Genomic DNA, 16,833 nt, shown 5'->3' on the forward strand with positions numbered 1-16,833 from the left:
AGTAAGCTACTAGTATCAAGAAGATAGAAAAAAAAAACACCACAGGTAGGTGGTATACAATTATGGATGGACGAGCGACTGCCGACACAGGGGTAGCTACAGCCGTGGACTACCGTACTGCGTCTGCTGCTAATATAGACTGGATGATAATGATATAAAAAATATATATATATATCACTACTGCAGCCGGACAGGTATATATTATATAATGATGGACCTGCTGGACACTGTCAGCTCAGCACTGCAGACTCCTAAAGTAAGCTACTAGTAGTATCAAGAAGATAGAAAGAAAAAAAAACACCACAGGTAGGTGGTATACAATTATGGATGGACTAGCGACTGCCGACACAGAGGTAGCTACAGCCGTGGACTACCGTACTGCGTCTGCTGCTAATATAGACTGGATGATAATGAGATATAAAATATATATATATCACTACTGCAGCCGGACAGGTATATATTATATAATGACGGACCTGCTGGACACTGTCAGCTCAGCACTGCAGACTCCTAAAGTAAGCTACTAGTAGTATCAAGAAGATAGAAAAAAAAAAAAAAACACCACAGGTAGGTGGTATACAATTATGGATGGTCTAGCGACTGCCGACACAGAGATAGCTACAGCCGTGGACTACCGTACTGCGTCTGCTGCTAATATAGACTGGATGATAATGAGATATAAAATATATATATATCACTACTGCAGCTGGACAGGTATATATTATATAATGACGGACCTGCTGGACACTGTCAGCTCAGCACTGCAGACTCCTAAAGTAAGCTACTAGTATCAAGAAGATAGAAAAAAAAAAAACACCACAGGTAGGTGGTATACAATTATGGATGGTTTAGCGACTGCCGACACAGAGGTAGCTACAGCCGTGGACTACCGTACTGCGTCTGCTGCTAATATAGACTGGATGATAATGAGATATAAAATATATATATATCACTACTGCAGCCGGACAGGTATATATTATATAATGACGGACCTGCTGGACACTGTCAGCTCAGCACTGCAGACTCCTAAAGTAAGCTACTAGTATCAAGAAGATAGAAAAAAAAAACACCACAGGTAGGTGGTATACAATTATGGATGGACGAGCGACTGCCGACACAGAGGTAGCTACAGCCGTGGACTACCGTACTGCGTCTGCTGCTAACATAGACTGGATGATAATGATATAAAAAATATATATATATATCACTACTGCAGCCGGACAGGTATATATTATATAATGACGGACCTGCTGGACACTGTCAGCTCAGCACTGCAGAATCCTAAAGTAAGCTACTAGTATCAAGAAGATAGAAATAAAAAAAACACCACGGGTAGGTGGTATACAATTATGGATGGACGAGCGACTGCCGACACAGAGGTAGCTACAGCCGTGGACTACCGTACTGCGTCTGCTGCTAATATAGACTGGATGATAATGATATAAAAAATATATATATATGTATCACTACTGCAGCCGGACAGGTATATATTATATAATGACGGACCTGCTGGACACTGTCAGCTCAGCACTGCAGACTCCTAAAGTAAGCTACTAGTAGTATCAAGAAGATAGAAAAAAAAAAAACACCACAGGTAGGTGGTATACAATTATGGATGGACTAGCGACTGCCGACACAGAGGTAGCTACAGCCGTGGACTACCGTACTGCGTCTGCTGCTAATATAGACTGGATGATAATGAGATATAAAATATATATATATCACTACTACAGCCGGACAGGTATATATTATATAATGACGGACCTGCTGGACACTGTCAGCTCAGCACTGCAGACTCCTAAAGTAAGCTACTAGTATCAAGAAGATAGAAAGAAAAAAAAAACACCACAGGTAGGTGGTATACAATTATGGATGGACGAGCGACTGCCGACACAGAGGTAGCTACAGCCGTGGACTACCGTACTGCGTCTGCTGCTAATATAGACTGGATGATAATGATATAAAAAAAATATATATATATCACTACTGCAGCCGGACAGGTATATATTATATAATGACGGACCTGCTGGACACTGTCAGCTCAGCACTGCAGACTCCTAAAGTAAGCTACTAGTAGTATCAAGAAGATAGAAAAAAAAAAAAAACACCACAGGTAGGTGGTATACAATTATGGATGGACGAGCGACTGCCGACACAGAGGTAGCTACAGCCGTGGACTACCGTACTGCGTCTGCTGCTAATATAGACTGGATGATAATGATATAAAAAATATATATATATATCACTACTGCAGCCGGACAGGTATATATTATATAATGACGGACCTGCTGGACACTGTCAGCTCAGCACTGCAGACTCCTAAAGTAAGCTACTAGTATCAAGAAGATAGAAAAAAAAAACCACCACGGGTAGGTGGTATACAATTATGGATGGACGAGCGACTGCCGACACAGAGGTAGCTACAGCCGTGGACTACCGTACTGCGTCAGCTGCAGTGCTAATATAGACTGGATGATAATGATATAAAAAATATATATATATATCACTACTGCAGCCGGACAGGTATATATTATATAATGACGGACCTGCTGGACACTGTCAGCAGAATGCGTTTATAGAATAAAAACACCACACGACGAGTGTTTAACTTTTTCAGGCAGACAATCACAATATACTGGTGGTCAGTGGTCACTGGTCAGTCACACTGGCACTGGCAGTGGCACTCAGGCAGCAAAAGTGTGCAGTTAAAATATGTACTCCTGCTATAACTGCTCCCCAGTCTCCCCCACAATTAAGCTGTGTGAGCAGTGAGCACTCAGCACAGTCAGATATACAGTATTACATAGATGATGCAGCACACTGAGGGCACACTGAGGCTGAGCACAGATATGGTATGTGACTGTGTCACACTGTGTATCGTTTTTTTTCAGGCAGAGAACGGATTAATTAAACTGGTGGTCACTGGTCACACTATCAGCAAGTAGTACTCCGTCCTAATATGCTCCCCAAAATTAGTAAATCAAGTGTCTCTACTCTCTACTACTCTCTAGTCTACTCTAAATGGAGAGGACGCCAGCCACGTCCTCTCCCTATCAATCTCAATGCACGTGTGAAAATGGCGGCGACGCGCGGCTCCTTATATAGAATCCGAGTCTCGCGATAGAATACGAGCCTCGCGAGAATCCGACAGCGGGATGATGACGTTCGGGCGCGCTCGGGTTAGCCGAGCAAGGCGGGAAGATCCGAGTCTGCCTCGGACCCGTGTAAAAAGCGTGAAGTTCGGGGGGTTCGGTTTCCGAGAAACCGAACCCGCTCATCACTAGTTATTACCCAGTTTTCTTTTATCACTGTTGTTTCCAATAGGAAACTGTTAATAAATAAATAAATAAATGACATCACTGTGAATGCATCTTACCATTGACATTTACTAGGAACTTGTGACATCACTGAGTAAGTGTCCTGTGTATTCATTAGCAACCGATGACATCACTGGGAATACAACATGCAGTGGGGTCCTCTCACCTTCTGTATCACTGTATGTTCCTGTTATCATGGTATAGTCTATATGCCCCCTTATTGTACAGCGCTGCAGTGTATGTTGGTAGGACAGAAGCAGAATCTGTCAGTAAGGATACAGCACAACCTTATATTGCTATTCCTGTTTATTAGGCATGCATGATATATGTTTATAAATACGATTTACATGCGTGTGGAACACATATCTTCGCGGTGTGCCCTTGTACATACTATATGCAGGGGTTGGAATTGTTATTATATTAGTGAGTTTCTAGACAAATGATGAGACTCGGTAGAATTGCACAGCCATGTGCTCCAGGCGTGAGTGCGGCACTATTGCCAGACAGTACGTAGCCATGTACCGGGCTACCTGTGGCTAGGTCACCATCTGTTCCTCCCCTATCCCCTCTCTCTGCATCTGGGGCTCATATATGAGAGTAATGGGAGACCAACCTGCCCCAAAATCAGACAAATACATACACCAGATAAAAAGGAAAAATGTCTGCGGCAGCCAATCAGGTTTGTGCTTTCTTTAATATGATGTAAGGATACATGCTATTGGCTTCCGTCCACAAGCATGCAGCTATTCGTTGCTTTAGATGTTACAGTATTTAGTATTATTACACCAGCGTTGGAGCTTTACACATCGGTCAGCAGGAGAGTCAGGTGGAAATTTAGATACCAAGAATAATTGAAGCCTCTTTGTAGACTGGCTCTGCCATAATCTACAGAAAAGTTCCTTGTACTAGAGAGAGACCATCGGACAAGAGAGGTCACGGGCTATGCCCTTCGGTCAGTCACTTTTGGAGATTTCATCTAGCTGGTGTAGGTTCCGGGTCTTCAAACACATTATGAAAAGAGTCAGGGAAGGTGAGTGCTGTAGGACCTGATCCAGTCAGGAAAGTCACTGAGATCTGTAGGGAATTTTTTCTTCTGAATGAAATATAATTATCGTCCACAAGGAGAGGTCAGTAGGATGGTCCGGTTGGACAGATGAGAGGGGTGAGTTGGGACAGGATTCTTTGCACATCATGGTAGAGGGGAGAGCCGAGATAACATACTGTATATGATTGCAAGATCGTCTCGGGGAGGGTGGCTCTTGGTGAGGGTGGTGATTATCTGCACCCAGGGCAGGCTGGATTGGCACAGATTTCACATTCATCCAATCTACTTGCTGTTTCCACTGTTGGAAAATATGACATTTTATGTTACATGTCAGTAATTGGATCATATTCATCTATAGAGTACAATGAAATATATTACGTATCGGTTATAAATGACACCACCCACCAAGGACTTCACAGTCCAAAATCATGTCTGTTACTTCTAGGACAAGATAGAAAACATTCATATCAAATCTCACCTCAACTGAGAACCTCCGGACCCTCCACACCCATACTTCAGTTTATTCTGCTCTCGGCTAAAACATTTATCCTTCTTCTCTTGAGGAACCCATCTTTTTCTCTGTCTTTCGGACTAGCCTCCATCTAGGCTCTAACTTCACATATAAACCTCCACAATGCCTGGTTGTACACGCATATGGCTCTCTCTGGTGTCTGCTAAGTGCCCTTCATCAGATTTCTCATTGAACTGCTCAAGGTAAACTCTCCTGGATGAGCAGACCACCTGACATCACTGACCTCCCCGTCATAGACCTTTTGTCTTCTCCAGTGAATATTCTGCTTCTCTTCACCTTCCCCTAATGTTCTGGCACAATGTGGCTAGTGGGCCTTCTCCTACGAAGAGGGACTTATATCTCCACCCATGACAAATGATAAAGCAGTTTTGGATTTCCCTTCCATGAACATATAGAAGACATTAGGCAAGTGCTAGAAACTTGCCGCACTGTCCCCCAACATGACCGCCATCAACTGTCCCTATCCCGCCTCTCATCACTAAGTAGGAGCTGCCTTGTCAATTCTTCTGGAAATGGCGATGTGCTGTACCATTTGTGCATTGGCTTTGGTGCCAAGATAGTTTATATTTATAGTCATATGGGCATTGCATCAATTATAGAGGGAGCCATTATAGAGGGATCCATTATAGAGGGGGCCATTATAGAGGAGGCCATTATAGAGGGGGCCATCATAGAGGGGCCATTATAGAGGGGGCCATTATAGAGGGAGCCATTATAGAGGGGCCATTATAGAGGGGGCCATTATAGAGGGGGCCATTATAGAGGGAGCCATCATAGAGGGGGTCATTATAGAGGGAGCCATTATAGAGGGGTCATCATAGAGGGGACCATCATAGAGGGGGCCATTATAGAAGGAGCCATCATAGAGGGGTCATTATAGAGGGGGCCATCATAGAGGGAGCCATCATAGAGGGGCCATTATAGAGGGGCCATTATAGAAGGAGCCATCATAGAGGGGCCATTATAGAGGGAGCAATTATAGAGGGAGACATTATAGAGGGAGACATTATAGAGGGAGACATTATAGAGGGGGCCATTATAGAGGGGGCCATTATAGAGGGAGCCATCATAGAGGGGGCCATCATAGAGGGAGCCATTATAGTGGGGCCATTATAGAGGGGGCCATCATAGAGGGAGCCATCATAGAGGGAGCCATCATAGAGGGGCCATTATAAAGGGAGCCATTATAGAGGGAGCCATTATAGAGGGGGCCATTATAGAGGGGCCATCATAGAGAGAGCCATCCGAGAGGGGGCCATTATAGAGGGGGCCATTATAGAGGGAGCCATTATAGAGGGGGCCATTATAGAGGGAGCCATTATAGAGGGAGCTGTCATAGAGGGGGCCATCATAGAGGGGGCCATTATAGAGGGGTCCATTATAGAGGGGGCCATCATAGAGGGGGCCATCATAGAGGGGGCCATTATAGATGGGGCCATCATAGAGGGAGACATTATAGAGGGGGCCATTATAGAGGGAGCCATTATAGAGGGGGCCATCATAGAGGGGCCATTATAGAGGGAGCCATTATAGAGGGGCCATTATAGAGGGGGCCATCATAGAGGGAACCATTATAGAGGGAGCCATTATAGAGGGGCCATCATAGAGGAGCCATTATAGAAGGAGCCATCATAGAGGGGCCATTATAGAGGGGGCCATTATAGAGGGAGACATTATAGAGGGGGCCATTATAGAGGGGGCCATTATAGAGGGAGCCATCATAGAGGGGGCCATTATAGAGGGGCCATTATAGAGGGAGCTATCATAGAGGGGGGCATTATAGAGGGGCCATTATAGAGGGAGCCATTATAGTGGGGCCATTATAGAGGGGGCCATCATAGAGGGAGCCATCATAGAGGGGCCATAATAGAGGGAGCCATTATAGAGGGAAACATTATAGAGGGGCCATCATAGAGGGGGCCATCATAGAGGGAGCCATCAGAGAGGGGGCCATTATAGAGGGGGCCATTATAGAGGGAGCCATTATAGAGGGAGCCATTATAGAGGGGGCCATTATAGAGGGGCCATCATAGAGAGAGCCATCAGAGAGGGGTCCATTATAGAGGGGCCATTATAGAGGGAACCATTATAGAGGGGCCATCATAGAGGGGCCATCATAGAGGAGCCATTATAGAAGGAGCCATCATAGAGGGGCCATTATAGAGGGGGCCATTATAGAGGGAGACATTATAGAGGGGGCCATTATAGAGGGGGCCATTATAGAGGGGGCCATTATAGAGGGGCCATTATAGAGGGAGCCATCATAGAGGGGGCCATTATAGAGGGCCATTATAGAGGGGGCCATCATAGAGGGAGCCATCATAGAGGGGCCATAATAGAGGGAGCCATTATAGAGGGAGCCATTATAGAGGGGCCATCATAGAGGGGGCCATCATAGAGGGAGCCATAAGAGAGGGGGCCATTATAGAAGGGGCCATTATAGAGGGAGCCATTATAGAGGGAGCCATTATAGAGGGAGCCATTATAGAGGGGGCCATTATAGAGGGGTCCATTATAAAGGGAGCCATTATAGAGGGAGCTGTAATAGAGGGAGCTGTCATAGAAGGGGCCATCATAGAGGGGGCCATTAGATGGCCTTGGTAAGGAAGTATCACCCCTGCCCTCCCCCCTCATCAAGGGAGAAGGTCCTGTACCGGATCCTTGCCGGCCCCCCGAGAGAAGAAGGCTTGAACAGGGGCATTCCTTAATGCTGCCCTGTTCTTGGGATTCAGTTTCATGTGATTGAGCTTCAGGGGTCAGAGGATCGCTTATAGGACCCTGACTGGAGGAAACATGCCAGACATGTATTGGGAAGGGCAGGGAAGCCACAAAGAAACCACAGGGAAGCCACAGAGAAGCCACAGAGAAGCCATAGGGAAGTTACAGGGAAGTTACAGGGAAGTTACAGGGAAGACGCAGGGAAGACGCAGGGAAGTGCAGTAAAGCCAGAGGGAAGCGCAGGGAAGCCACAGAGAAGTCATAGGGAAGTCAAAGGGAAGTCAAAGGGAAGCTATAGGGAAGCGCAGGGAAACATAGGGAAGCCACAGAGAAGCGCAGTGAAGCCACAAGGAAATGCAGTAAAGCCACAGGGAATCAGAGAGAAGCCACAGGAAATTTCAGGGAAGCGCACGGAAGCGCAGGCAAGCCACAGGAAAGCCACAGGGAAGTGCAGGAAAGCCTTAGGGAAGTTACAGGGAAGTGTGGGGAAGTGCAGGGAAGCACAGGAAAGCCACAGGGAAGCATGGGGAAGTGCAGGGCAGCGCAGGGAAGTTACAGGGAAGCACAGGGGACTCATTGGGAAGCGTGGGAAAGTGCAGTGCAGCATAGTGAAGTTACAGGGAAGCACAGGGAAGTTACAGGGAAGTCACAGGGAAGTCACAGAAAGTGCAGGGAAGTGTGGGGAAGTGCAGAGCAGTGCAGGGAAGTTACAGGGAAGCACAGGAAAGCGACAGGGAAGTAACAGAAGTAAAGGGAAGCCACAGGGAAGTCACAGAAAAGTGCAGGGAAGTCACAGGAAAGTGTGGGGAAGTGCAGGGCAGCGCAGGGAAGTTACAGGGAAGCACAGAAAAGCCACAGGGAAGTGCAGGGAAGTTACAGGGAAGTCCAGGGAAACCACAGGGAAGTAACAGAAGTGCAGGGAAGCCACAGGAAGTCACAGAGAAGTGCAGGGAAGTCATTGGGAAGTGTGGGGAAGTGCAACGCAGCGTAGTGAAGTTACAGGGAAGCACAGGGAAGTTACAGGGAAGTCACAGAAAAGTGCAGGGAAGTGTGGGGAAGTGCAGAGCAGCACAGGGAAGTTACAGGGAAGCACAGGAAAGCGACAGGGAAGCATCAGAAGTACAGGGAAGCCACAGGAAAGTCACAGAAAAGTGCAGGAAAGTCACAGGGAAGTGTGGGGAAGTGCAGGGCAGCGCAGGGAAGTTACAGGGAAGCACAGGAAAGCCACAGGGAAGTGTAGGGAAGTTACAGGGAAGTCCAGGGAAACCACAGGGAAGTAACAGAAGTGCAGGGAAGCCACAGGGAAGTCACAGAGAAGTGCAGGGAAGTCATTGGGAAGCGTGGGGAAGTGCAGGGCAGTGCAGGGAAGTTACAGTGAAGCACAGGAAAGCCACAGGGAAGTGCAGGGAAGTTACAGGGAAGCCACAGGGAAGTAACAGAAAGTGCAGGGAAGTCACAGAGAAGTGCAGGGAGGTCACTGGGAAGTGTGGGGAAGTGCAGGGAAGTTACAGGGAAGCACAGGAAAGCCACAGGGAAGTGCAAGGAAGTCACAGGGAAGTCCAGGGAAGCCACAGGGAAGTAACATAAAAGTGCAGGGAAGTCACAGAGAAGTGCAGGGAAGTCACTGGGAAGTGTGGGGAAATGCAAGGAAGTCCAGGGAAGCGCAGGAAATCCACAGGGAAGTGCAGGGAAGTCACAGGGAAGCATGAGGAAGTGCAGGGAAGACCAGGGAAACCACAGGGAAGCCACATGGAAGTAACAGAAGTGCAGGGAAACCACAGGCAAGCCACAGGGAAGTAACAGAAAAGTGCAGGGAAGTCACAGAGAAGTGCAGGGAGGTCACTGCGAAGTGTGGGGAAGTGCAGGGAAGTTTTATTATTTATTTATTAGCAGTTTCTTATATAGCGCAGCATATTCCGTTGCGCTTTACAATTAGAACAACAGTTATAGAACAAAACAGGGCAAAGACAGACATAGCGGTAGGAAGGCCCTGCTCGCAAGCTTACAATCTATAGGGAAATAGGCATGGATACACAAGGATAGATGCTACCTGTCACATAATGGTTCCCCAGATTGCTAGGTTCTTAGTGGGTTGTATGATATGATCACCCAGCAATGTTGGAAGACAAAATGTGAGGTTATGGGGACTGTGCAGAGGGAATGTAACTGGATAGGGAAGCATTGAAGGTTATGTGTGTGGGTCAGGAATTTGGTAGGCTTGTCTGAAGAGATGAGTTTTCAGGGATCGTTTAAAGGTTTGGAGACAAGTGGAGAGTCTTATTGTGCGTGGGAGGGCATTCCACAGAGTGGGTGAAGCCCGGGTAAAGTCCTGTAATTTTGAGTGGGAACGGGTAATACATCTGGATGAGAGACGCATATCTTGTGCAGAGCGGAGAGGTCTGGTAGGGAGATATTATGAGATGAGTGAAGTGATGTATGATGGTGCAGTTTGGTTAATAGCCTTGTATGTGAGTAAAAGTATTTTAGATTTGACACGGTAGAATACCGGTAACCAATGGAGGGACTGACAGAGCGGATCAGCAGACGAAGAACGTCTGGCGAAGAAGATTAGCCTCGCAGCTGCATTTAAAATGGATTGAAGTGGTGATAGCCTATGTTTGGGAAGAACAGTAAGGAGACAATTACAATAATCAATGCGGGAGATGATGAGTGCATGGATCAGAGTTTTTGCAGTGTCTTGTGTAAGATAAGGGCGTATTTTGGATATGTTTTTAAGGTGCATGTAACATGATTTAGAGACAGATTGAATGTGTGGAACAAAGGACAGTTCAGAGTCAAGGATGACACCTAGGCAGCGAGCTTGTGGGGTAGGGTGGATAGTTGCATTGTCAACAGTTATGGCAATATCAGGTTGGTAACTACCCTTAGCTGGTGGGAAAATAATTAATTCTGTTTTGGAAATGTTGAGTTTGAGGTGGCGAGATGACATCCAAGATGAAATGGCAGACAGGCATCCAGTGACACGAGCCAATACAGATGGTGATAAATCTGGGGAGGATAGGTAGATTTGAGTATCATCAGCGTACAAATGATACTGAAATCCGAAGGAGCTGATTAGTTTACCAAGAGAGGAGGTATAGATTGAGAAAAGCAGAGGACCTAAGACTGAGCCTTGCGGTACTCCAACTGATAGAGGTAGAGAAGAGGAGGTAGAATCAGAGAAGTGAACACTGAAAGAGCGATTAGATAGGTAGGATGAGAACCAAGAAAGGGCAGTGTCCTGAAGACCTAGGGACTCTAGTGTTTGTATGAGAAGAGAGTGGTCAACAGTGTCAAAAGCAGCAGAGAGATCTAGAAGAATAAGTAGTGAGTAATGGCCTTTTGATCTAGCAGTGACTAGATCATTCACTACTTTGGTCAGTGCCATCTCCGTGGAGTGAAGTTAGAGGGAAGCACAGGAAAGCCACAGGGAAGTGCAGGGAAGTCACAGGGAAGTCCAGGGAAACCACAGGGAAGCCACAGGGAAGTAACAGAAAAGTGCAGGGAAGTCACAGGGAAGCGTGAGGAAGTGCAGGGAAGACCAGGGAAACCACAGGGAAGCAACAGGGAAGTAACAGAAGTGCAGGGAAACCACAGGGAAGTAACAGAAAAGTGCAGGGAAGTCACAGAGAAGTGCAGGGAGGTCACTAGGAAGTGTGGGGAGGTGCAGGGCTGTGCAGGGAAGTTAGAGGGAAGCACAGGAAAGCCACAGGAAAGCCACAGGGAAGTCACAGGGAAGTCCAGGGAAACCACAGGGAAGTAACAGAAGTGCAGGGAAGCCACAGGGAAGTCACAGAGAAGTGCAGGGAAGTCTCTGGGAAGCATTGGGAAGTGGCAGTGCAATTCTATGCAGCTAATATGAATGCTGCTGTCTGACTTATGGTGAATGAGGATCTCCTGATCGGTGGGAAATGCAGTAACAACAGAATTGGTACAATCACTACTCATTAATAAAGGCGTATAATATTCTCTATAGTGTTTGGGGTTCCGGTGTCAGACAGGTACAGGGAGGTCGTCTCCCCCTCCCCATATACACCATTACCCGTATTCTGCACATTCTCCAGAGAAAGCAGTGCCGTCTGGGGTACTTTACCTTTCTCTGGTCTGGAGTACATACCCAGCTCAATAAGAATGCTGTGGGCATCGTCTTCCTCGCACACCGGCTGGAACTCCTCCGGCAGTTGTGGGTCATGACACATCTGTCCAGCATCCAGCGCCTCGTCCTTTTCATATCGCGACATGAAGTCCCCCAGTTTGCGGACTGACTCCAACAGGTAAGTGAACTTCCCAACCTAAACAACAACGCAGCGGTCAGGGTGTTATATGTCTGTCCATAGTATTCTATTATACTACTGCCCCAATGTACTTTATACACAACAGCCCTTATTCCTCACTCGCCGGTGTTATCGCGTCCTATTGGAGAAAGAGCGCTATATGAATAAAATTATTATTATTATTATTATTATTATTATCCTGTCCCTTCTGCTCTGTGTCCCAATGCTGACACTATGGCAATATCCCCCACTGGTCTTCCCCTAACAAGACTCAACTGAATCTGCTGTGTGAGCAGCGCTGAGGCGGATCTTCCCTGCAGAGCATTGTGCTGCTGCTCCGCTGTCAGTCACTACATACTATATTACAGAGTCCAATATATAATACTTCTACTAACGTACAGGCCATAAGCAGCACTGCACTGACACCTCTTCTGTCCTAATATCCCCAGCTCCCCCTCTGCTCTGCGCACGCATTCCAAGTTCCCTGTCCCGGCTACATCCGCTCTGTGGAATACTCTCCCTCACACAGCAAGACTTTACTCCAGTCTCCACACCTTCCAGCATTCCCTCATAGCTCCCCTGTGTAATCTACCAAAGCACCTCTTACACCCCCCGAGCTATTCTCCCCTAATACCCTCCCTCTATTCCGTACTACCCAAATACCCTTCTCCTCTATTATATTTCCCCCAAATACCCTCCCTCTATTCTGTACTACCCAAATACCCCCTCCTCTATTATATTCTCCCCAAATATCCTCCCTCTATTCCGTCCTACCCAAATACCCTTATGCTCTACTTTATTCCCCCCAAATACCCTCCCTCTATTCTGTCCTACCGAAATACCACCCTCCTCTATTATATTCCCCCCAAATACCCTCCCTCTATTCTGTCCTACCCAAATACCCCCTCCTGTATTATATTCCCCCCAAATACCCTTCCTCTATTCTGTCCTACCCAAATACCCCCTCCTCTATTATATTCTCCCCAAATATCCTCCCTCTATTCCGTCCTACCCAAATACCCGCCTCCTCTATTATATTCTCCCCAAATATCCTCCCTCTATTCTGTCCTACCCAAACACCCCCCCCCCTCCTCTATTATATTCTCCCCAAATATCCTCCCTCTATTCCGTCCTACGTAAATACCCCTCTTCTCTATTATATTCTCCCAAATATCCTCCCTCTATGCTGTCCTACCTAAATACCCTTCTCCTCTATTATATTCTCCCAAATATCCTCCCTCTATTCCATCCTACCTAAATACGCCCCTCCTCTATTATATTCCCCAAATATCCTCCCTCTATTCTGTCCTACTTAAATAGCCCCATCCTCTACTATATTCCCCCCAAATACCACCCTCTATTCTGTCATACCTAAATACCCTTCTCCTCTATTATATTCTCCCAAATATCCTCCCTTTATTCCATCCTACCTAAATACGCCCCTCCTCTATTATATTCCCCAAATATCCTCCCTCTATTCTGTCCTACACAAATACCCCCCTCCTCTATTATATTCTCCCCAAATACCCTCCCTCTATTCTGTCCTACCTAAATAACCCCCTCCTCTATTATATTCTCCCAAATATCCTCCCTCTATTCCGTCCTACCTAAATACCCCCCTCCTCTATTATATTCCCACCAAATACCCTCCCTCTATTCTGTCCTACCTAAATAGCCCCATCCTCTACTATATTCCCCCCAAATACCACCCTCTATTCTGTCCTACCCAAATACCCCCCTCCTCTATAATATTCTCCCCAAATATCCTCCCTCTATTCTGTCCTACCCAAATACCCCCCTCCTCTATTATATTCTCCCCAAATATCTTCCCTCTATTCTGTCCTTCCCAAATACCCCCCTCCTCTATTATATTCTCCCCAAATACCCTCCTCTATTCCGTCCTACCTAAATACACCTCTCCTCTAATATATTCTCCCAAATATCATCCCTCTATTCTGTCCTACCTAAATACCCCTCTCCTCTATTATATTCTCCCAAATATCCTCCCTCTATTCCATCCTACCTAAATACGCCCCTCCTCTATTATATTCCCCAAATATCCTCCCTCTATTCCGTCCTACCTAAATACCCCCCTCCTCTATTATACTCCCCCCAAATACACTCCCTCTATTCTGTCCTTCCCAAATACCCCCCTCCTCTATTATATTCTCCCCAAATACCCTCCCTCTATTCTGTCCTACCTAAATACCCCCCTCCTCTATTATATTCTCCCAAATATCCTACCACTATTCCGTCCTACCTAAATACCCCCCTCCTCTATTATATTCCCACCAAATACCCTCCCTCTATTCTGTCCTACCTAAATAGCCCCATCCTCTACTATATTCCCCCCAAATACCACCCTCTATTCTGTCCTACCCAAATACCCCCTCCTCTATTATATTCTCCCAAAATATACTCCCTCTATTCTATCCTACCCAAATACCCCCCTCCTCTATTATATTCTCCCCAAATACCCTCCCTCTATTCTGTCCTACCTAAATACCCCCTCCTCTATTATATTCTCCCAAATATCCTCCCTCTATTCTGTCCTACCTAAATACCCCCTCCTCTATTATATCCCCCCAAATACCCTCCCTCTATTCTGTCCTACCTAAATAGCCCCATCCTCTACTATATTCCCCCCAAATACCACCCTCTATTCTGTCCTACCTAAATACTCCCCCCCCTCCTCTATTATATTCCACCCAAATATCCTCCCTCTATTCTGTCCTACCAACAAAACAAAAAAAACCTCCTCTATTATATTCTCCCCAAATATCCTCCCTCTGTTCTGTCCTACCCAAATACCCCTCTCCTCTATTATATTCTACCCAAATATCCTCCCTCTATTCTGTCCTACCTAAATACCCCCCCCCACCACCCTCTATTATATTCCCCCCAAATACCCTCCATCTATTCTGTACTACCCAAACCCCCCTGCTCTATTATATTCCCCCCAAATACCATCCATCTATTCTGTACTACCTAAATACCCCCATCCTCTAATATATTCCCCCCAAATATCCTCCCTCTATACTATCCTACCGAAATACCCCCCTCCTCTATTATATTCCGCCCAAATACCCTCCCTCTATTCTGTCCTACCTAAATACCCCCATACTCTACTATATTCCCCCAAATACCACCTTCTATTCTGTCCTACACAAATACCACCCTCCTCTATTATATTCCCCCCAAATATCCTCCCTCTATTCTGTCCTACCCAAATACCCCCCTCCTCTATTATATTCTCCCCAAATACCCTCCCTCTATTCTGTCCTACCTAAATAACCCCCTCCTCTATTATATTCTCCCAAATATCCTCCCTCTATTCCGTTCTACCTAAATACCCCCCTCCTCTATTATATTCCCACCAAATATCCTCCCTCTATTCTGTCCTACCTAAATAGCCCCATCCTCTACTATATTCCCCCCAAATACCACCCTCTATTCTGTCCTACCCAAATACCCCCCTCCTCTATAATAATCTCCCCAAATATCCTCCCTCTATTCTGTCCTACCCAAATACCCCCCTCCTCTATTATATTCTCCCTAAATATCCTCCCTCTATTCTGTCCTTCCCAAATACCCCCCTCCTCTATTATATTCTCCCCAAATACCCTCCCTCTATTCCGTCCTACCTAAATACCCCCCTCCTCTATTATATTCTCCCCAAATATCCTCCCTCTATTCCGTCCTACCTAAATACCCCTCTCCTCTATTATATTCTCCCAAATATCCTCCCTCTATTCTGTCCTACCTAAATACCCCCTCCTCTATTATATTCTCCCAAATATCCTCCCTCTATTCTGTCCTACCTAAATACCCCCTCCTCTATTATATCCCCCCAAATACCCTCCCTCTATTCTGTCCTACCTAAATAGCCCCATCCTCTACTATATTCCCCCCAAATACCACCCTCTATTCTGTCCTACCTAAATACCCCCCCCCCCTCCTCTATTATATTCCACCCAAATATCCTCCCTCTATTCTGTCCTACCAACAAAACAAAAAAAACCTCCTCTATTATATTCTCCCCAAATATCCTCCCTCTGTTCTGTCCTACCCAAATACCCCTCTCCTCTATTATATTCTACTCAAATATCCTCCCTCTATTCTGTCCTACCTAAATACCCCCCCCCCCCCACCACCCTCTCTTATATTCCCCCCAAATACCCTCCATCTATTCTGTACTACCTAAACCCCCCTGCTCTATTATATTCCCCCCAAATACCATCCATCTATTCTGTACTACCTAAATACCCCCATCCTCTAATATATTCCCCCCAAATATCCTCCCTCTATACTATCCTACCGAAATACCCCCCTCCTCTATTATATTCCGCCCAAATACCCTCCCTCTATTCTGTCCTACCTAAATACCCCCATACTCTACTATATTCCCCCAAATACCACCTTCTATTCTGTCCTACACAAATACCACCCTCCTCTATTATATTCCCCCCAAATATCCTCCCTCTATTCTGTCCTACCCAAATACCCCCCTCCTCTATTATATTCTCCCCAAATACCCTCCCTCTATTCTGTCCTACCTAAATAACCCCCTCCTCTATTATATTCTCCCAAATATCCTCCCTCTATTCCGTCCTACCTAAATACCCCCCTCCTCTATTATATTCCCACCAAATACCCTCCCTCTATTCTGTCCTACCTAAATAGCCCCATCCTCTACTATATTCCCCCCAAATACCACCCTCTATTCTGTCCTACCCAAATACCCCCCTCCTCTATAATATTCTCCCCAAATATCCTCCCTCTATTCTGTCCTACCCAAATACCCCCCTCCTCTATTATATTCTCCCTAAATATCCTCCCTCTATTCTGTCCTTCCCAAATACCCCCCTCCTCTATTATATTCTCCCCAAATACCCTCCCTCTATTCCGTCCTACCTAAATACCCCCCTCCTCTATTATATTCTCCCC

At 46.2% G+C, this 16,833-nt stretch overlaps 1 protein-coding gene across 1 annotated transcript in view; it reads right to left on the bottom strand.

Moving 5' to 3' along the window:
• Positions 1-3,964: 3,964 nt before the first annotated feature.
• The window catches only part of LOC134966871 (guanylate cyclase activator 2B-like), a 51,553-nt gene continuing 38,684 nt past the window's right edge, over positions 3,965-16,833 (bottom strand). The window contains exons 2-3 of the mRNA XM_063943911.1: positions 11,730-11,904; positions 3,965-4,660 (exon numbers count right to left, since the gene is read on the bottom strand). Of these exons, the coding sequence (XP_063799981.1) occupies positions 4,593-4,660; positions 11,730-11,904 (243 nt within the window). The 3' untranslated portion in view covers positions 3,965-4,592. The remainder of the gene's footprint in view (positions 4,661-11,729; positions 11,905-16,833) is intronic.

Source organism: Pseudophryne corroboree, chromosome 10 (genome assembly GCF_028390025.1).
Source record: "Pseudophryne corroboree isolate aPseCor3 chromosome 10, aPseCor3.hap2, whole genome shotgun sequence".
NCBI classification, from domain to species: domain Eukaryota; kingdom Metazoa; phylum Chordata; class Amphibia; order Anura; family Myobatrachidae; genus Pseudophryne; species Pseudophryne corroboree.